The sequence below is a fragment of the Pteropus vampyrus genome, unplaced genomic scaffold (genome assembly GCF_000151845.1).
Source record: "Pteropus vampyrus isolate Shadow unplaced genomic scaffold, Pvam_2.0 Scaffold69, whole genome shotgun sequence".
Classification (NCBI taxonomy): Eukaryota; Metazoa; Chordata; class Mammalia; order Chiroptera; family Pteropodidae; genus Pteropus; species Pteropus vampyrus.
This window is the reverse complement of record NW_011888850.1, coordinates 4,213,261-4,233,868: the sequence shown is the minus strand read 5'-3', so window position 1 is coordinate 4,233,868 and position 20,608 is coordinate 4,213,261. Positions and strand designations below refer to the sequence as shown.

The following is a 20,608-nucleotide window of genomic DNA, read 5'->3' as shown; positions in this document are numbered from 1 at the left end:
TTTATTTCTTCCTCATGTAAAAGAAGTTAAGGAGTAAGTGGTCCAGGGGGATTCCGTAGTGTCAGAGACCTAGGCTCCTTCCATCTTGTTCAACACATGGCTTCCTTCTCATTGTCCATGATAGCTTCTTTTTTTTTTTTTTTCAAGCAAGGCAACCCTTGATTGACCTCACAGATTGCAAGGACCTTGTCAGTTTACAATCCCTTATTTTTTATTTTTTACTCCTACAGCACCTGGTCTTCCTAGGTGGTCTCCCATCCAAGTACTAACCAGGCCCAACCCTACTTAGCTTCCGAGATCAGACGGGATCGGGCTTGTTCAAGGTGGCATGGCCATAGACCATGATAGCTTCTTGAGTCCCACCCATTACATCAAACTTCAGCCAGAAGAAGGAGCAAAGAAGGGCACCATCCCCTTCTTTTAAGGACACTTCCTGTTAAGTCACACTCACCAGGTTTGATTATATTCCATTGGCCAGAACTCGACCACACCCGGCAGGCTGGGAAATGTAGCCTTTATTTAGGTGGCCAATTGCCCAGTTGAAAACGGGTTCTTTTACTAAAGAAGGATATGACAGAACAGGGTAATCAAGTCTTAGCCATGTTTTCCTGCCTGGTACTTCAGTCTTCTCCTTGAGGCGTGAACACCATCAGTCTAACAAGCCTGGGAGCCTTATTTGTTCCGCTCCCCTTGCGCCAATTTCTCTTGCCAGTCCCACAGAGTTTATCTTTTGCCTCAGACTGCTGAGGAATAATGCATCTTCTAGTTATGTCCTTTTGCTACTGGGCTCCACTTTCCTAACCGCGTAGCCCAGTACCGAAAAGTTATGGAATCAGGACTAAATCCCTTTGTTCAGCAGGAAACCCTTTGAGCAACATGACCTTCTAGTTGCTCATTTCTGAGTCAGCTTTTAGCTATGTTGATTTCACTAGCTAGGTCAGGCAAGACTGGGAGTGCTACATTCATGCCATAGCATCTTCCAGCACTACATTCATGCCATAGCATCTTCCATGGATCCAACTGAAGCTATAACTTCACGACAAAGAGAAGTTGGGCAGCTGAGGCAGCAGAGCGCAGCAGAAAGAACCAAGAGCTGGAGTGAGATACCTGAACTTGAGTCCTAGATTCAACGTCCTCCCCTACCCCACCACCATTTACTGGGTATATCTGTCCGGATTCTCCAGAGAAACAGAACCAATAGAAAAAAGAGATAAATATAAATATAGATATGTAGATATAGACATAGAAAGAGATTTATTATAAGGAATTGGCTCACATACTGATGGAGATTGAGAAGTACACATCCAGGACAGCCAATGTTCCAGTAAGGTCCAGTCCAAGTTTGAGTCTGAAGGCACAAGGAAACTAATGTCCCAACTAGAAGATAGACGGAGAGAGAATTCTTTGTTATCAGTCTTTTATTCTACTCAAGCTTTTTAACGGATTGGATGAGGTCTACCCATACAGGGGAGGGCAATATGCATCACTCAGTTTACCAATTCAAAAATCAATCTCATTCAGAAACACCCAGTATTGTGTTTAACCAAATATCTGGGCACCCTGTGGACCAGTCAAGTTGACACATGAAATTAAACATCACACTGGACTTTTATCTTCATCTCTAAAATGGTGATAACAAGAATTTTCGTCTCACATTACCATGGTAAGAATTAAGTATAATAATGTATGTGGAAATGCTTAACTAAAAAGTGTAAGCCCACTATATACATGTCATTGAGTATGATTACAAATAGAGTAAAAATAGTATTCATTTGATGCAGGGAAGAATACCTTTGAAAAGTAAGGAACAAGCTAGCTAACAAGTATCTCCTACCTCACCTCTCATCTCTAGGGCTCCCTCCCCTGGAGTTTTCCCAAGTCTTCCATTCCCTTCTCTTTCTATTCTGCTTCCTCTTCTCCTTTTCCTTGTAGCAGTGACTCCGCCCTGCCCTTCCTACAGTCTTTCACACAGGTTTGCAAGAAAAAAAGAGAGAAATTGAAATAAGAGCGTCTAGATGAAGAAATGAGTGCTCGGTGGATCAGATGATGACTGGGATTGGAGCGAACAGGTACTGTCCTAACCTCTTCACATGTACAAAGTCATATAATCCTCACAAGGACCCTATGAGATAGGGTCTATGGGAGGCAGCCTCCAAGACAGTCCCCAGTGATCCCTGCCTCCTGGTTTTGATGCCTTGTGTGAGCCCCTTCTTTTGAGTGTGGGCTGGATCTGGATCTCGTGACTTGCCTCTTTTTTTTATTCAAAGTATATACAACTTTTTTTCATATCCATTTCTGGTATACAGTACAATGGTTAGACATTTATGTAGTTTATGAAGTGATCCCCTGATTACTCTAGCATTCATCTGGCTCTACAGATAGCCATTGCAATTATACTGACTATATTCTCTATGCTGTACTCGAAGTCTTTGTGACTGTTTTGTAACTACTAATTTGTACCTCTTCATCTCTTCACCTTTTCCACCAGTCCCCCCATCCCCTCCCCTTTGGCAATCACTAGTTCAGTGACTCACTTTTAATGAATATAATATGGCGAAAGCGATAGAATGTCATTTCCAAGATTAGGTAACAAAAAGACCGTGGCGCCCTCCCCCCACCCCGTGTATGCACGCTGTCTGGCTTATTCACCCTGAGGAAAGCCAATTGCCATGTTGTTAGCTACCCTATGCAGAAGTCCACATGGCAAGAAACTAAGGCCCCCAACCAAGTGCCAGGAAAGAACTGAGGCCATCAGTCAAACAATCCACCAGCAAGGAAGTAAATCCTGCTAACAACCACACATGAGTGAGCTTGGAAGCAGATCCACCCCTAGTTGAGCCTTCAGATGAGACCACAGCCCCAGTGGACTGACCTTGAATTAGAAACACCCAACCCACAGGGATTGAGGTGATGCCTAATGATTTAAGCACTAAATTCTGGGGTAACGGCAACAGATAAGTACTACATGCCCATTGTTATCATCTCCATTTTGCAGATGAAAAAACTGTGTGTCAGCAAGAGTAAGAAACTTTCAGTGTTATACAGCTTTTAAGTGTCAGAGTCGGGATTCAAACCCATGAACTCTGGTTCCAAAATCTGTGCTTCTAAGTTGCTTGAATGGTTTATATTTTAATAAATAGATGCCAAATGTTTATATTTTATATTTTATACAATGTAAAGTTTCTGATGCTAAAGATGTACAGGCTCTAAATCAGATAACAGATGAGCTCTCTTTTGCCAAGTCCCCTCCCAAAACAATTGTATTTCCTATCATAAAATCACCATTACCACAGTTGTCATCACTAATGAGTTCTTCTCAAGCAAAGCACAAATTAATTGTAATAGGTTACAAACACAAAGTCGTGTCAGCACCAAATTGGAGGAGAAAGAAAATATTGTGTGAACCTATGGTTTTGGCCACATAACAGGTGCTCAATAAACATTTGATTCATTCGACCAAACTGCTCATCGAATATTCAGCAAAAAAAAAAAAAAAAAAATTGGAGATTGTATTTCTGGAAGGCAGAGTGGAGTTGTAGTCTTTAAAGACAGACACAAGAGTCCATCGTGCCTCCTACACTAGCCACCCTTTTCTACAGCCCATTTCTGACATTAGCAACTCCTGGAGAAATACGCTCTCAGTCTGCCCTTAGCCACTATATTTTACCACAAAGGCAGCTTTAGTGAAGTGATGATAAGTGTGAACTCTGAAATCAGACTGGTCTACTAACTGTGTAACTATCTGTGCTTCAATTTCCACATCCGTAAAATGAGAATTATAATAGTCCTCACCTCAAGGGGCTGTTGTGGAAATTAAATAAAATAATGTACGGAAAGCATAGAACAGTGACTGGCATGTCTCAAGTACTAATATATGTTAGCTGTCCAACCTTACTGCCCAGAACTACAAATCTGGTCTCTGGACTTTTCCAAGGGAAAGCAGAGACATGTAGGAGCTACAATTACTGCTGATCTGGAGAAAAACCTCAGTGGAGTACTCATTCTCTGTCTTCCTTGAGCCCAAATGCCCATCAGCCAGAAGCTTGATGAGTCCCAGCCTAGCAGCTGAGTTCCCTGTTTGGCGAATTCATAAAGTGATGTGTTTGGAGAATTAACTGAAGAGTAGAACTCTTACTATGGAAACAACATTAAAATAGAAAATCGGCAATGTTAGTTACATAAGTCATGGGTCCCCTGGGAAAAGTCAGGGATCCTTTTGTTCACTGTCAAATCAGCAGGACTCCATTCCCCTGAATGAACTATCCAGGAACTACTGCAGTACTTACCCACATTGCTTTGCTTGCCATCTCAACAAGATCTACATTTCTTTCACTGATTTTTTTCCCCTTTCATTCTACAGTTTCTCTACCCTACACATACACCCACATTCAATTCTACTCTCTTCCTCAAGTTCTTTCTTCCTTGTCTTCTTTTACAAAATATTATATTTGGGTATGACATACACAGGGATATACAAATTGCTATTCTGCTCTCAGTTAAAAAATACACATTGCACAGTGACTGGCCAATAGTAAGCCCTCAAATATTCGATGAATAAAATCCTCTTTGACCGAACTGAATGGGGATAGAGTATTTGACAGGTGCTCAGTTCCCTAAGTATGATGAGAGCCGCAGGAAAGAAAAAGAAATATACTTCATCTATATCAAGCCCTATCTCCTGTCTGTCTTATGTACAGTAGGAAAATGAAGCTAGGAAAATAATGTAATACATGTGGCACAGCTAGTTAGGGGCAGAGCCCAAGCTAGAAGGTTCATCTTCTATCTTCCAATCCAGTGCTATTCACATGTGGTAAAATTGCCCTTTACTTCCCAGAGATAGGACCTTGTACGGTGTAGGAGGCAGCAGATAGCCCCTCCTCAAAGGGGACCCCGGATTCGGACCCAGGCCTCCATTCCTGATCTCAGCAGACTGCTGGCAGAGTTTGACATCCACACTTCACTGGGGCTGCTTCTTGTATGGATTTTCTATTCAACACGTCAAGGGGTTGGGCCTGCGCTGACTTTATGGGGACACCCTAAAAAGGGGGCCCAGTCCTTCCCTCTTCCTCTACCCCAGGGCTCCTTGCAGGCTGTTCGTCCCCACCTTCCTCCAGACTCCAGTGAGCCCGCAGCTCGGGTCTCTGTGCTACTCGGCTCCCAGAGCCTTGATGAGGCGTGTTTAATCTTCCACCCGGATTATTTAACCTCCGCATCCTTGTTAACAAACAGCCATTATTAACGAGACGAGAGACCACATGGGGTGGGCTTCTACAGACAATGCTCCCTCCCTTGGCCTTTCCTCGAGCAAATTCATAATCCTCAGCGACACAGCCGTCCAAGCCCTCCTGCCAGGCCCGAGAGGGAGTCAGGAAACTGAGTAGAAACCGGGTGATCGGGGCCCCTTATCCACCACCCCTGCCTGGCTCTGCAAGACGGAGCTGTATCTCTCCCTTCCTTCCCTGCCTCCCTCCCTCGCTCGCGCTCCCACGGGATTGCTACAGTGCGTTATAAATTTTACCTTTCCAGTGTTCGAGAGAGGCGAGAGGAGGCTGTGTCCCAGCTCCAGGCCGGCCCGTCCCCGAGGACACCAATTAAAGGCACTAATTGGACAGCAATACATCAAAGTCGCTCCCGGGAGTGGGTCCTCAGAGCGCCAGGAATCCATTAGTTGGGCTTTTGTTTCAAAACACAGAAATACAGAGGAAGGGGGGGAAAAAAACCACCTCCACGCGGACGGGAGCGGCGCGCGTGGGGTACCGCATGGACGCCGCTGCGTTCTCTGGGAGCTTTTCGCTCTCCTCTCCTGCTCCAGGCTCCGCACATTAAACGATCTTTCTCGCTTTTCTGTTCCGAGCCCATTTCACTTATGTCCCCTAAGAGTGCCGCCTAGAAAATCTCGGTGTCTCCTGGACGCGCACAGAGAGCCGGTGTAGACGCGCATGTACCGATTCGGGAAAAACAAACCCACCTGCCCGCGTACACTGTTCTAGGTCTTTGCCGGACGGGGCTGAGGAGGGCAGGTAGATTCCTCCGGGAGGCACATGTCGCCTCGAAGTCGCGATGGCCACCTCGGCTGCACTGGGCTCTCGCGAGGCGGGGGACGCCTGCAGCTGGGGGTGGAGGGAACGACAGCAGGGGAGGGGGTGTTTCGGGAGACGGGGAGGACACTTGATGGAGAAAAGAAAGGGCGCTTTTCTGGAGAGCTGGACGCTGCTCACGGGTCCTAGGGCGCCCCGAGAAGCCCGCGGGGGGCAAGGGCCCAGGCCCGGAAGGACAGGCAGCGACGCGAGGCGCGTTTCCAGTCCCGGAACGACGAAGGAGGATTGGCCCTGTGGAAATGGGGCCCTTCCCCGCGGTCGGCTTAGAAGGAGGCAAAGTTTAAGAAGAGGCTGAGCCCCCGAAGTCCAGAAGCCTCCAGCTACCCGTGCAACGTCCGCGCAGCGAGGCCTCTCGACCTCTGCCACGAAGGCCCGAGCGCGTCGGACCGGGGTCTGAGCCCGGGGGGGGTGCTGAAACCCCAGCACCAAGGGAAACTCCCTGGGGTCGGAGTGCGCGGGGCGCGGTTCCTCGGGAGGCCCGGTGGGGCCACACTGGGCCGCCTGGGCCGCAGCACCGAGGGCGAGGCTGGCCCCGGGTCGCCACCGCGGCCAGCGCGCAGGCCAGCGCCTCGCAGACCCGGCCTCACCTGGGCCGTGGGGAGGCCAGAGGCCGAGCCCGCAGCCCTCCTCAGCCTGCGGGGGCCGCGCCCGCTCCCGTCCCTCCGCGACCCAGATTGGAATGGCTGCTTTTGATCCCATTTGTTACTAACCCGGCATTTGTTTTCCATTTTATAAACGCTTCCCTTTAAGTAATTGTCCCTGTTAACAGCACACACCTTTCAGCAGCCCTCGCTGCGCTATAAATAATCTCGATGAAGATGCAAGGATATGACTTTCACAAGATTGGACAATTGATTCAATCTGTGACCCGCGATCGCGAATAATATTGGAAGGCTATTTAAACAGATGAAGGCCTAAATTGTCTTGCTTGTATCTGAATTAATTTCTCATTCATCATCATTATGAAGTGATTGGTCTATTCAAGCTCTTCAGCCTGCTGGAACGGAGGGGGATTTAAATGAGATTGTAACACAATTTAAATGCTTGCCGACTTTAACGAGGCCAATTGAGCAGCTGCAATAAATACAAATATTTTTCTAAACAGCCTTGTTTTAAATAATTACTTAATGCTTTCATGTTATTTTTAAGTGGCAATCTTTCTCTCCTGCTCCTGCTCAGAATATCACATACTTATTTGCTGAGAAGGCAATTTTGGAAACGAGTTTGTGTTTCTGTTTGCTTTGTAGACAGCAACATGCGTTTTGTGGTTGGCTTTTTTCTCCTCAGGGTCAACATTTCTGGGTCCCACAAGCTAACACAAATGGTGAACTGGGCCCTGGCTTTGCCCTAATGCAGTCTGATGTGCCTGCTTCTGCAGAGCGAAGGAGTCCCTGAGTGATGGAAGAAATTTGCCGTTTGGACCAAGTCACTTATCCAGACATGTTTTAACTGGGTCTTGCAAACGAATCCGTGTGATTACACTTACAAATGACACTCAGAGGAGTGGCATCGTTTCTGACTTGTCCTGATGACTGTCATCATCTTGAACAAATCAGAATTCCAGCGTACTCCAAAGGCGTCCCTTAGGAAGTTCAATCTGCCTGCAGTTTGGCTCCTGTGCTAGTCGACTGCAGTGGTTGAAGGCTGGCTGAGGATTTCTTTGTTAGGGAACAGGCACAGAAACAGAACGTGGCCATCACAATTGGTTGTGGATAGAATAATTAGAAAAAAATTCCAATTTCTTTTCCCCTCAACCTCCTTTCCCTTCCTCCTCCTGGCGCTCTCACTCTGAGGTGATATGCATGGAGAAGCTAAGAAGGAATGGCTCTTCTCACTTGCAGAATGCCATCCTTCTAGCCGTCCTCGACAACTGTCCACCGTGCTTTTGGGCGGGCATATGGCAGCAGGGGTTTCCCCGACTGAGGGATAATGGAAGCACCCGAGCGAGCGAGCAAGCGAGAGAAGCCTGGGGAACAAAAGAATCTTTTAAATTCTCGCTGAAGGTCTGGGGGTGGGGATGGGGAGACACGCGACTTGCTGCGGGGAACCTCAGTTCCCATCTGTGGTGACCTTCTAGGGCCATGTCCCCCTGGGAGGCCTAGGGTGAAAGGGTGCATTCTGAATCACTTTCTCTCTGCCTGGGATGGGGACGGGGACTGGATGTCTGGGGTGTGCGGCTGCAGGGTTCTCGGCTGGCCAGGCAGAGCTGATATAGTCACTAGAGAAACCATGCGTGGGGCAGACCACATTGGGGGATTCGATCAAACTTTAGGCCAGGAAAAAAATGGGGACAAGGGTGGAGGAACCAAGTGATTTGCTATGTAACTGGGCAATTTAATGCCAGAGTTAGAGCACTGCTGGCCGGAATCATTTCGTCTTTGGAGGCTCTGCCGAGCTCATCCTCTTTATCCTGTTGTTTAAAATGAGCATTATCCCAAACATATGCAATGCAATCAGTTTGGTCACACTTACAAGAACACGCTTTAATAAGGCAATCAATCACTCCCTAACAAGCCGGCGACGGCCCGCGATGAATGCGCACACCAACTGCAGGGCGGCTGGTTTTGCGGGGCCGGGTGGACCACGGCCCAGCACTGGTCTGTGCTCCCAGGCTCCACCAGGTCCAGCCTGGGTGCAGGAGCCCAGGGAAAGTGTGAATTGGGAGTGGGGTGTCTGACTTCTCCAGGGGTGACCATGGCCTCTGGGACCCAAAGAAGCAGGGCAATGGAGGGGAGCCTGGATCTCATAGCTGCATGGGCTCCTAACAGCTGTGTGAGACCCAGAGCCTCCATTTTCCCCACCTGCAAAATGGGACTGAGATGGGCAAAGCTAAGTAGAGGCACTCAGAACGTTGAAGAACGAAAATGACAATACCACGTCAGCCCCGTTGCTCCGTCTAGCCTTCTCATTTCACAGATGAAGAGATTGAGGCTGTTGAGGGACAGTGCCCTCCTCATGGTCATCCCCCCTCCCACCACCAACACCAAAACGGAGGTATCAAGGCCACTTGGGGCTGCTGGGTGCAGGCGGGCAAACCTGTTTTTAGGTGAAAGGATGGGGGAGGGAGTGTGAGAATTGGTGCCTAGCGCCAAACCGCAAACCTTGGCAAAAGGGAAATTTCATTATGAAGTAATGAGTAATTCCTCCTGGCAAGATGTATTGTTATATCTTCCACTTCAATTTGGAGGAAGAGAGGCTCAATTACCCAGAAAATACAGTCAATTAAAGGCTGCTGATTGGACACGAGGCCGGATCATCGATCTTGTACTTTCCAATATCGCTGCAGACACCTCATTTTCCCTCCCTATTAACTGAAAATACGCCTGGCATTATGGCAACCCGCAGCCCATTTACCTGTCGCAAGCAATCTTGGCCCGACGGGGAAGTAACCGCAAAATTTGCCAGGGGTTTGGCACTGGGAGTGTCCAAGCTGCCGAGGGAGCTGAGGGAGCCGCACAGAGCTGGGGGCAGGGGAGTAGTGGGAAGGATGCTGGAAACCTCAGCACACGGTTTTGCTTGAAAGGGCAGAGGTCACTGTGTGCAAGAGGGTTTGCTCTGGACCTCAAAGAAGGATGGAGGCCAACTGAGGAGTCCACACCAGCCCACGGATACACAGGCAGAGGACGCTTGAAATCTGCAATTCTGAGCTCCCAGCCTGCTGAGGTCCCACCCACCTCTCCCCTCTTTGACCAAGATTTCAGAGGCAGCCTCGGTGGCTCTCCTATGGGGATGAGGATGGGGATGAGGCAGCTGCTGAGCACAGTCTGTCCTCTTGCCCTGACCAGACCAGAATTCCACCCTGGGAGATTACTTCCAGTTGGAGGATGATTCAGACCCTCCTATCCCAACCCAACCCAACCCCTCTTTCCTTTCCCTAAACCCTAATTTGCAGATGCAGCTTGACCAGCAAACCCAGCTCTCTGCAGTGCTCAAGCTGCACCCCCACTGCCCCCGCATTGGGTTGGGGGAGAGATAGGATCCACAGAGACCATAGTCTAGGTCACTTTTCTTCAAAGGGTTGGAGTAACTAGAGAAGTAAGCATCACAGAGTGAGCCCCAGGTGGGGTCAGAGCTCTGCTGAACCACTTTAGTCATGGAAGTTTCCCAGAATTAAGAAAACATACACCCCAGGGCAGCTTGGAACTTGCCTTCTCCACCTCTGTGTAGTATCCATTTGGAGCCTGCCAGTGCACAACAGAAGCTTGGGAGACTGTGCGTTCCTTCCCTACCCTAGCCTATGATGGCTGAACTAGCAATTTAAAAAGTCAGCACACTGCCTGCTGCCCCCCAAAATTAAAATGCTAAAATGAGAATCATGTCCAGCTTTTATTGCAATATGGTTAACAAATTGTAACAGCAAATTCTTTGGGCTTCAAAGGAAAACCAGTCCAAATTCATTCCCTAAAGAAAGAACCGCTCCCTCCCAGTCAGGGTAAAGCTTGTACTGGGGGACACCAGTTCCCCTATCCCTCAAAAACTGGCTGCAGGAATGAGTGTGGAATGACAGGTTGGGAGTGGCTCCCAAACAAACCCAAGTGAAGGAGGGAGACAAGTTTCTCCAGAAGGGGCAGAAAGCTCCCGCCAGTATCCAAAAGTCTAGCTCCAGTGGCAGCTTGGGAGGAAAATGAGAGTAAAAAGGACATAAAATGCCAAATGCAAAGGGAAGGGCCAGAAAACTCCCGGTGAAGAAAAGGTGGGTAGGCTAAGGCAGGAAATAGCCTCTAATTTGCCACCAGATACTGTAGGAGGAAGATGAGGTCCCACTCCCTAAGGTCTTCCCTGGGCGCCTTGTTAACAGCTCAGCTCTGGGCTGTTAACTGGCTGCACCGTGATCATTATTATACATTCAACATTCAAAAACCCTCCTCACACACATCACTTGCTAATCAGGGTGTGTATTGGGCCCAGGGAGAAGAGGCTTGGTAGAAGCCACCGAGGGGCCCTGAAGCGTCTGCAGCCAGTGTCCCGGCGAATGTTAAACAAAAAGCTGAGGGGCGTGGGGGGGGGGCGGTGAAGGTGGAGATGGAGTTGCAAGTAGAGAGATATCAAGAAGCTAGGAAAGAGGAAAGAGATCAGGTGCCGATTGATGGCAGAACCGGAAGATGTTGTGTAAGTGAGGCTCCAGGGAGGCAGAGAGCCCCCAGGGTCCGCGGGAGGGCCAGTATTCCCCGCGGTAGTAAATCCTCTCTCTCACCCTCTCCCCTGGATGCCTGGTGCATTGCCATCCACGAGCCCCTTGCCACGCCTTGGAAAAGCTGGCAAAGATTAATCTCTCTCTGCTCTGCATACACAGCGTTTTGTTTAGAGAAACAGTAATTTCCCTTTCCAGTGCTTGGGCTTGGCCTTGACAGGCGGGAGGGGTCCCGGGTGAGGAAGGGGTGTGAGGTGTGTTGGGGAAGAGGAGGGTGCTGAGGAGCTGGATGTTGGTTGCTGTTGCTACTAAGTTTATTTAGCTTTGGAGCCACGGCCTAAACCCGGGTAAGGGGCGGTGGGTCCGGTGAAGCACCGCCAAGCGGGCCGCCCCAAAGGTGGATCTCTCTCTCAGCTTCTGCCTCGCGGTTCCCACTCCCGCCGCACAAACGCGCCAGCCAGAGCCGCTTCCCGGGCGTCCCCATCCTCGAAGCCGAGTCCCGCCAGTCCTTCGCAGCCCTCTTCTTTCCCCTCGGTGCCCTGGGGGCGGGGAAGGGCGCTGGCCGAGTCCCCGGAGGGAGGCCCCCACGGGCGTCCTGGAGCCGGCAGCCCGCGGGCGGCCCCTTATCTTGTGAGGGGCACCTCCTCTCTCTGGTCCAGCGCGACGGAGGAGGCCTTGCTGAGCACAGAGGGCGCGAAGGTGAGGAAGGAGTCCGAGCGGGAGGTGGAGGCACAGGTGAAGTCCGAGGCGGCGGCGGCGGTGGAGCGGGGCGCCAGGCCATTGGCCGGACCGCTGTGGCAGGCGAGGCAGGCGCAGGGGCCGCCGGCCGAGGCTCCCAGTCCGTGCGCCGGGCCGGGGTAGAGCGGCGGGTGGCGGAAGGCGCACAGCAGTTCTGGCCGCGGGTAGGGCTGCGACAGCACGCGAAAGGTGTCGAGAGGGCGCAGCGGACCGCTGAAGGGCGAGGCGGCAGCCGAGGCGGCGGAAGCGGCGCCCAGGCCCACGGGCGAGTAGTAGGGCAGCGGCAGGTGCGACGGGAAGGGATAGGGCAGGCCGCCCGCGGCCGCCGCGTGGCTCATCATGTACGTGTAGAAGGCAGGGTCGGCCGGGTGCGGCCACGTCATGGCCAGCCGCTGCCGCTTGTCCTTCATGCGCCGGTTCTGGAACCACACCTGGGGGGGAGGAGAGGCACAGGCTGGGTGGCCACACCCTGCCCAGTGCGCAGAGCCCAGAAGTCCTGCCCCACTGCAGGGGATGATGTTCGCGGCAAGGGGAAGAGCCAAGGCACAGAGCCTCTGGGCGGGGCGGATCCCACCACCACCACCACCTCCTGGAGCCGGAATCCCTCCAGGAGTGGTTTAGAGAGTGGCTCCAGCCTCTGTCCCTCTTCCCCTCTGCTCCCGCAGCCAGAACCCCCCTCCCCGGACCGCCAGAACCCGTGCGAGTGCACTAGTAGTGAGGGACTGAGGACTCCACGGATCTGAGGCAGTAGGCAGCGCTTCGCCAGAACCACCTCCCCTTTCAGCCTCTCTCCCTTGGTGCACCGGCACCCCATCCCGGCTGTTTATTTGGCTGAGAAAGGGACAGAGTCAACCGCACGGCCGCAGTGGCTGTCTAGGGACTGTCGAGAGGATGAAGGTGCATGCACCTGGTGCCTGCAGCAGGCCTGGACACCCCCAGCCCAGCTGCCACGTGGGCAGAAAGACCCCAGACATGGATTCCCGGCTCACACACGATTTAAGGATCGAGCAGTGCTGTTCACTTCCTCCTGCGCGGGCGCACCCTCTCTCCCTGGTACCTGGAGCTCATACCTTGATGGTAGTTTCGGGAAGGTTCAGGGCAGCGGCCAGCTCGCATCTCCGTGGCCTGGATACGTAGTTCTCCCTGTAGAATTCCTTCTCCAGCCGCGCAATCTGCTCCCGCGTGAAGGCGGTGCGATACCGGCGCATCTGGTCACTGGCACTGCAAGCCAGGGTGCCCTGCGAGCTGCCACCGTTGTTGCTCTTTGGGGCCTCGCCGCCACTGTTGGGACTGCTGGCCAGTACCTCAGAGCCCGGCCCTGCGCAGGGAGCCCAGAGCACACGCACATACACAACACAACAGACACACAAACGCTGCTGATGTGGTGCTGTAGGCCCAGGATGGAGAGAGACACCCCCTCCTCTCAGTAGCCTCAGCCACTGCCTCTGCTGGGGCACTGGGGACTTCAAGCACCCAGGAAGGGAGGACAGGGGCTCATAGCAGCCATTAGGCCTGGCGGGGCTACTGTTTGGAAGGCCCCTTACTCCTGCTAGATACAGAAGCCCAGCCACCCTAGCCACCTGCCCTGGGGCACAGGTGAGATGCAGCCTCTCTGAGCTTTCTGCTCACCCTTGCCTGGAGTGGGCAAAGATGTGCATACCTGACAGGCAAGTGAGTTGATACACACCATTTTGCTGGAGCGTTATGAACTCTGGGTCTTAGTGCATTGCAGGATGCTGGGCACGAACAGTTTCCTCGCTTTTGTGTGTGCCAGGCTGCCAATGCGGGTGTGGGAATGCGTTGCACTAGGTTGCACGTGTTGCAGGATGGCATAGGAGTGTGTGTACGAACACCTATTATCTTCAAATATTTGAGCGGAGTATGGGTTGCTCCGAGGGCATGCTATGGTTGGGGAGGCTGGGTCCAGTGGATAAGATGATCATGGGTGGATATGCTCAACTCTGTGTTGGCTGCCAAGGCCAAGGGGTGGGGGAGTTTTTTTGTTTCTGTTTTTGTTTTTTCCATACTAGTCTCTCCCACCCACCCCCACAGCTTTGTGGAGGAGTATCTGCTGGTGGGCTCTCCCTCTTAGCTTTCCACTCTCTCAGGGAGACTGCCCTCCTGGCCATTTACCAGCATCTCACAGCAGCCCCTGGTCAGGAAGGGGATCTCCAGTTAAAGCAGTGTGACAGCCCCCCCCCTCCTCCTTTGGGCCTAACCCAGAAAAGGGTGGGGCTCCTGCCCCCTGTAGCTCCTTTTCCTTTGGGTGGAGAAGTGGGGCTAGGAAGGAAAGGGGAAGGGGTGGGGGGGAGGGCCAGAGCTCTGCCTTTTCAAATGCAACCGGAGACCAAAGGCAATTAGATCATTGGGACCATTTCCGACCTGGCGCCACCGAGCCCGGGAAGTGACAAGGTAATTTGGACCTCTGACCGACGTGCAAACTGGTCGGAGGGCCTCAGCACCCAGGCGGCCCGGGTCAGCTGAGATTTTACGGTTTTTTATGGACTCCCCACTTCCGCGCCTGGATGCGCCTTACACCCCGCCAGCCACAAACTGCCCGGATCCGCGTTTGATCTCACCCACGCCGGGGGAAGGTATCTTCCAGGCGCAGTTGAAGCATTACCACAAAACTCTGGGGGGTTGGGGTGCACTTTGAATCACCCTCAAGCCCAGGGCTGCGGTCTCCTACCTCCCCCCAAAGCACAGCTGTCACCTCAGTCCCGGCCCCGCCAGGGCGCAGATAGCTGGGGAGAAGTGCTCAGGTGGGTCCCCCCCACCCCAGCCTCCCTGCCCTGAGAGAAGAGAGGGTCTATCTCCCCTCCAGAACTGATGTGGAAGGTGGGCGCAGTGGGAGAGGGGGGCGCGGTGGCTACCTTTGCTGTGCTGGTACTCGGCGTTCCCCGTGGCGCAGTCCGGGGTGCAGCTCACCTCGATTTCTTCATAGAAATCCGACTCGGTGTCCGAGCTGCTAGGTTGCCCCTGGCCGGAGAGGCTGTCGGCGGAAGAGGCCGGAGGCCCCGGGCCGAGAGCGGCGGCCCCGGCTGCCCGCGGCTCGGTGCCCGGCCCCGCAGCGCTGCCTGCTAGTCCGTCGACCGGCTCCTCCTCCAGGCCTCCCCCGCCCCGCTCCCGGGTGGCGGGAGGACCGGCCCGCGGGCTCAGGCAGCCACGGGGCACCATCTTCTCGGGCGGCTCTGGCAGCGGGCTTGCCACGGCTTCGGACAAATTGGAGACCCTCTTTCCAACCAAAGTACCAAGCTGTCCCCCATCCAAAAACAAGACCATGTCCTTTCGGCTCTCCATCCCGGGCTCTCCGGAGGCAGGAGAGGGAAAGCCCCAAGTGAGTTCCTAGCCCCCGGCTCCCAGGGTCCCTAGAGGTCCGACAGATCTTGGCTACAGAAGGGAGAAAGAGAAGCCAGGCGTCTGGGTGGGCGCGGAGTGGCCGGAGCGTAGTGTCGACAGTGACGGCGGTGGTGGCGGTGCAGCTGGGGTCACCTTGCGATGCGAGAGCTCCTCTGTGCCGCACCGCCTCTGGGAGGAAGCCCCATTGCCCTCTTCTTTCTAAGCTGTCATCCTCCTGCTGCAATCGTCATTACAGTACCGCTGGTGACGCCACTCGGCGAGCGCAAGTGGATAAATAGAAACGTCTGCCACAGCGAAGATGAAAGGAGACCCGAGCTAATGGCTCGGCAGTGATGCGCCAGGTGTGGGCCTCGCTCGAATGGGGAGGAGAGTGTGAAAACAGAGAGACACACACACTGAGAGAGGGAGACACCCAGGCAGAGGGGATGCAAATGGAATTCCGCCGAAAGAAAAGAGAGCTTAACGCGCACGGCGAGTTTCCGCAGGGGCTGCGGGACTCGGTAATTGAATACGCTTTTGATTTTTTTTTTAATTGTTGTTTTGGCTTTTGTTTTCTTAACTTGGTGCCTTGATAAGAGGATCCATAACTGCATTTTAGGAGTGTGAAGGCCAACTCACAAGGCTCGCTTCTCCTCGCATTATTACAGCTGCCTGTCCCTGGCGAGCTAACCTCAAACAAGCTCCAGGGTCTTTTTTACAAGCTACCGAAAAACATTCCCTCCTCCCGCAAGTTGTCTGGAAAGAGCCTGAGCCTGGGGTATCCTTCCCTCTCTCCTCCTCCGCCCATCTCATGCCTCCTGGGATCCGAAAGAGAACTTTGCTCTTTTTCTTCCCCACAGGGCAAGAGATAAATGTCTTAAAATGTTTTCTTTAAGGCCTTGGCTGCTGACTCAAAATGTTCGCTGATTTTTTTTTTTTTATTCCCCCCTCCCCTTCTAGGTGGCCTTAAGCTCTCCACGGCCGGCTTGACCTCCAGGGGGCTATTTGTAGAAGCGATCGCTTCCCCACTTGCTCCCCGCTTCGCCTGCGCTTCAGGTATGTAGGGTGGGGAGAGGTTCTGAGAGTGGCCTTTTTTTCTTTTCTTGCCCGTATTTTAAGATATTCGTTCAGAGTAAACGAATTCCCACCCCAACCCACGCCGCCCCCCAAAAAAGCAGGTTTTTCAGGTGAAGAGACTCAGACAAATGCAGCCGCTACAGCGGCAGCACCAGAGGCCCCTGGCTGGGAGAAGTCGCTGTTCTCACGGAGATTTGGGGCAGAGGTTCAGAGTGCTCGAACGTGGCATTCGTGTTCAGAGGTTTGACTCACAGGGTTTTTTTTCCTGGGGCCTGTGCAGAGGCTTCGGTCCCGAGGGAGATGTCACCGAAAATGCCCTGAAAGGGCAGGTGACTGGGGGCTCTCATGGATCTTTGGGGACAGAAGGGGAACCTCCATGGCAGGGCTGGAGGGTATTTGTCGTGCTTGACGTCTTTAGGAGCAGCTGCCTGCAGGTTGCTTCTCGGGGCTTCTTCCAGGGAAGGTGAACTAGAACCCACCAGAAAAACCGACCCCCTTGCCAGCTCTGAGCAAGCGTGTCAGGGCCAGGCAGGTGAGCTCAGTCTCTCCCCACTTTGCAGAGGGCAGGATGCAGGTCTCTGCTCTGTAATACTACCCTTCTCGGCCCCCTCCTCAGACCTTCTAGCTCTAAGCCACAAAGGGCTGCCCCTGCACCGCCCCCTCCTTCTCCGTGTCCCAAGGCAAAGCCCTCATGTCCAAGATTCTAAAGAAAAGTCCCTCGATCTCTTTTTTTTCTTTTTTTTTTTGTTCTTCTTTTTATCTCCTACTTTTCTCTTCTCCGCCTCCTCCCTCTCCGTTTTCTCGGCTCTTCTCCCTCCCCCCAACCTCAGTCTTCCTATCTGCAAGCTTATGGAGGCCGTGGAGGAAGCAAGGGGTTCAAGGATAGAGGAAAGTTCCCTTCTCACTCCTGCTTGTGGCTTCTCTTTCTATTCGATAAGATTCCCGTTAACCCTACAGAAGGGTGAGGGGGAGGATCGGGAAGGTAATGTCTGCGCAGACACCTCTACTCCCTGGGACTCCCAAAATCACCGTCTTCTGAGCACTACTAGCCCCCAAATCTTGGGGATACTTTGAAGATGAGAGAAGCTTTGTGGGAGTGGAGGAGATCAAATTCTACAGCTTTTTCCTTCCGTGCAGAGTTATCTGAAGATTCTGTCACGCCCTGCCCTTCCCAGCCTGAGGAGCCTCTGACTAGCTCTCTCCTTCCTGTCAAAGTCGAGCCCCCAGCATCTGTGTTTGCTGGGGTTGTCCACCTTGTGTTGGGCCCTTCCAAGTCTGGGCTTGGGGCGGGTCCACCCTTTCCTCCCCCCAGTGAGCCCACCACCTTCTCACAGCTGCCCTGCTGGGCTCGCGGGAGAAGCCAGGTTCTCAGAGGGACTCCAGGCTCCCCTGCCCCGCCCCCCACTTTGCATTCAATGGGAGTGCTCTGCGTTTGATCCTCTTCTCTGGGTTTTCCCTGTGAGATGAAAGCGGGGTACTGATTGAGAGATCAAGAGGTGCCACTGGTGTCTCCTTCCTGGGTCTGGCACGATCAAGGGAGCTTCCCCCTTGAGTCCTGAGAAAGAAGCAGCCTCAAGCTGGGGCACAGGCTCTGGGGGGCGGGGGGAGGGGCTGCCTTCTCGGGGGCTTCCTATCTGAAATTTCAGGGTTGACCCCCTCAGCTGCACTCCACCACATCTCTCTCCCAAATCTTGCCTCCAGTCCCCTCAAAGAAGCCTCAATTTCTCTGGTCTTTAGGGCCTGCAAGAGGAAAAAAAATCTGTTAAGCAAATGTCACTTCTTCCAAAAGCATCCTTTCCTCATCAGATGAAGAGAGGCTGGGTTTTTAAAGCGAGGAAGAAGAAAACAGGAGGGAACGGGATAAAAACATTTTTTAAGTTAGGGGACATTTTAATAGCGTGGTTATCACTATATCATAAAGGTCATCCCTAAAACGGGTGGAGACAGAAGGTGAATTCGAGGAGAGGTGTCCCGGCAGCCGCCGGGCCTGGACAATCCCATAAAGCAGAGAGGGGGGTGATAGCAGCCTCAGTGGGGTCCGGCCCGGGCCCCCACCAATTCTCACCTTTCTTGGTCCCCCACTGCGGACCTGCTGTCCCCTCTCCGCTGGGGCGACAGGCTTAGGTCCTGGCGGCTCCTCTAGGATTGAAATTCCCCAGACTTCAAAAGCTCGCGGCTCCACTTCCTCCGGCGCTAGGCTGGGCCGGGGGTGGGAGCCCCCGGGAGGCGACGCGAAGATAAGATGCCCGGATTGTGTTAAATGGAATCGGAAGCCGGGCCTGGGCCACCAGAAGCGCTGATCCGCTGGAGCCGCTTCGTTTCCCAAGAAAACCCGGCTCCGGAGAGCGGCGGAAGGGGCGGGGGTCGGGGTGGAGGAATACCTCAGTGGCCTGCGGACCCCGCTCGGGTGCGCTGCCTGCAGCCCTGCGTACCTTCCCCAGCCAGATGCGGGGGCGGGGTGGGGGGGCGAGGCAAGCCCGAAAGGAAGGGGCGAGGAGACCGAGGACAAGGACATAGGGTTCCAGCAGCTGCTTTGGCCGCTTCGGTGCCAGCAAAATTTTGATCAGGAAAAAATTGGTATTGCTTTTCGCTTTGGTAAAACGTAAGAACAAAGGGGACTTCCCTTTAAACAGTAAGCGTCGCCCGGCTATCATGGATCTTGATCTTGGGCCCTGGGTCCAGTGTCCATGGAAGTTCCCGCGTGGCGGGGTCTCCGCGGTGGGGCTCATTGGGCGTGAGGGGACTTCTGGCAGTGTGACGGCTGCCTATTCCCGTCTGGAAACCCAAAGCTCAGAGGTACCACGGGATGTGCCCCTCCAGAATCAAGGTCCACTGGATCTCAAACGCCCAGAAGGCCGGCTTCCCCAGGCAGGAGATTTCATCGGGACCACTTCCCGGACCAGTCTGCCCACTCTGCAATGGGCACCACAGAACAGTTTCTCCTTCAGGCAGTCAGAACCTGCTGCTTCTGGAACTCTGGTTTGGACAAGCGCCCCCTTCTCTGTCTCCTGAAGCGAAGGGCCAGGCGCCTGATATAGAAAACTGGATGCTTTCTGCAACCCCATGCCTCCTCCTCCTTAGGTCCTTGGAGCCAGCCAGCCCTGTAGCTGCTCTTGCCCCTATACCTGTTGGCCTGACTTCTGTAGGCCCAAGCCTGGCAAACTCCGGGGCCTGAGCTGTGGACTACTCCCTGGGCAGCCCATATCCCTGCATCCATCAACTGCATCCTGGAGCAGGAGGACCCAGGGCAGGACTAGAGCCCAGAGGACCTCCCAAGCTTGAAGCTTCCCTGCCTCAATTCACCAACTAGAAGGGCCCATGTTCCAGTCAATGAACAATTCCTCAACACCCAAGCCCCGAGAGGCCCAGGCATCCCCCTCCCCCACCCTAGCAGAGATGGTATAGGTTGGTCCTTCACCTTTACTGTCCTGAAATGTGCTTTCATTACAAAGTTCATTGATGCCCATTTCTCATTTAATCTATATAACACTCCTTTAAAAGGCCTCAACAAGCTGAAGTGGCTTTTCTCCCACAATGATAGGATCATCTTGACTCAAACTGCCAGGGCCCAGCTGAGTGTCAGACACTGCACAAGTGCTTCTTCCAAGACCTTGTCCCTCCTGGCCCTCAGGGATGCCTCAACACCCAGGAGTGCCTTAACCCCCCATGAGGTAATACTCCACAAACCCCCAGCACTCTCTGGGATTTAGGTGCATTCAGGGGCCCCTCAAAGAAGGTGCCCATCTGCCCTCAGAAGCTGAAGGCTCAGAGTCTGCACATGTGGACTATCCTTACCCTGCCCCACCCATAATTTCCCAGGAGGGCAAAAAGAAACTCCATCTGGAAGTCTGGGAACCCCACATGGTAAGAGAGTCACTGTTCTAAGCATTTCACCTGTCTCAGCTCTTTCCATCCGCACAACAGGCCTGAGGAAGATATTACAAATCATCCCTATTTTGCAGCTAAATGATCTGAAGTACAGGGAGGCTCATATACAAATGACGGTCAGGACTTAACCCCCTTCCCCCTAGCTTCAAGTCCACACTCACAATAACGGGTGATATTAGAAAGTACCAGACACTGCATTCTGAGCCTTTCCCTCCCAAAACTCTGCTTATGGTTTCTGCCAAGGCCTTTTCTCCTTCTCCTCGCTCCCAAATAAATTCACAGGGATTGGGAGAAGTAGAGGGTGGGAGGGGCGGGCATGAAGGAGAGTAAAGAAAAA

General features: G+C 53.0%; 1 protein-coding gene and 1 non-coding gene across 3 annotated transcripts; both read right to left on the bottom strand.

The window, feature by feature from the left end:
* Positions 1-221: 221 nt before the first annotated feature.
* On the bottom strand, positions 222-340 carry LOC111740885. Its single transcript, XR_002780801.1, has one exon. It is a non-coding gene; the product is annotated as a 5S ribosomal RNA (ribosomal RNA).
* An 11,386-nt stretch (positions 341-11,726) lies between these two features.
* EVX1 (even-skipped homeobox 1) lies at positions 11,727-15,599 on the bottom strand. Of its 2 annotated transcripts, none has more exons than XM_011361699.1 (3): positions 14,841-15,497; positions 13,038-13,285; positions 11,727-12,398 (listed from the first exon to the last, which is right to left on the bottom strand). In XM_011361699.1, exons 1-3 carry the CDS (start codon positions 15,265-15,267, stop codon positions 11,853-11,855), a joined length of 1,221 nt encoding a protein of 406 aa, XP_011360001.1. In that variant the 5' UTR covers positions 15,268-15,497; the 3' UTR covers positions 11,727-11,852. The 2 variants fall into 2 exon arrangements, with proteins under 2 accessions (XP_011360001.1, XP_011360003.1); XM_011361701.1 differs by having other exon boundaries at positions 11,853-12,398; positions 14,896-15,599.
* Between the last annotated feature and the right edge of the window lie 5,009 nt (positions 15,600-20,608).

Coding starts and splice junctions, on each gene's coding strand:
- EVX1 (XM_011361699.1), bottom strand. CDS start 15,267: ATGGAGAGCCGAAAGGACATGGTCTTGTTTTTGGATGGGGGACAGCTT. Junction 13,286..14,840: donor CGAGTACCAGCACAGCAAAG/GTAGCCACCGCG, acceptor CTCCCTGCGCAG/GGCCGGGCTCTGAGGTACTG. Junction 12,399..13,037: donor TTCCCGAAACTACCATCAAG/GTATGAGCTCCA, acceptor CCTCCCCCCCAG/GTGTGGTTCCAGAACCGGCG.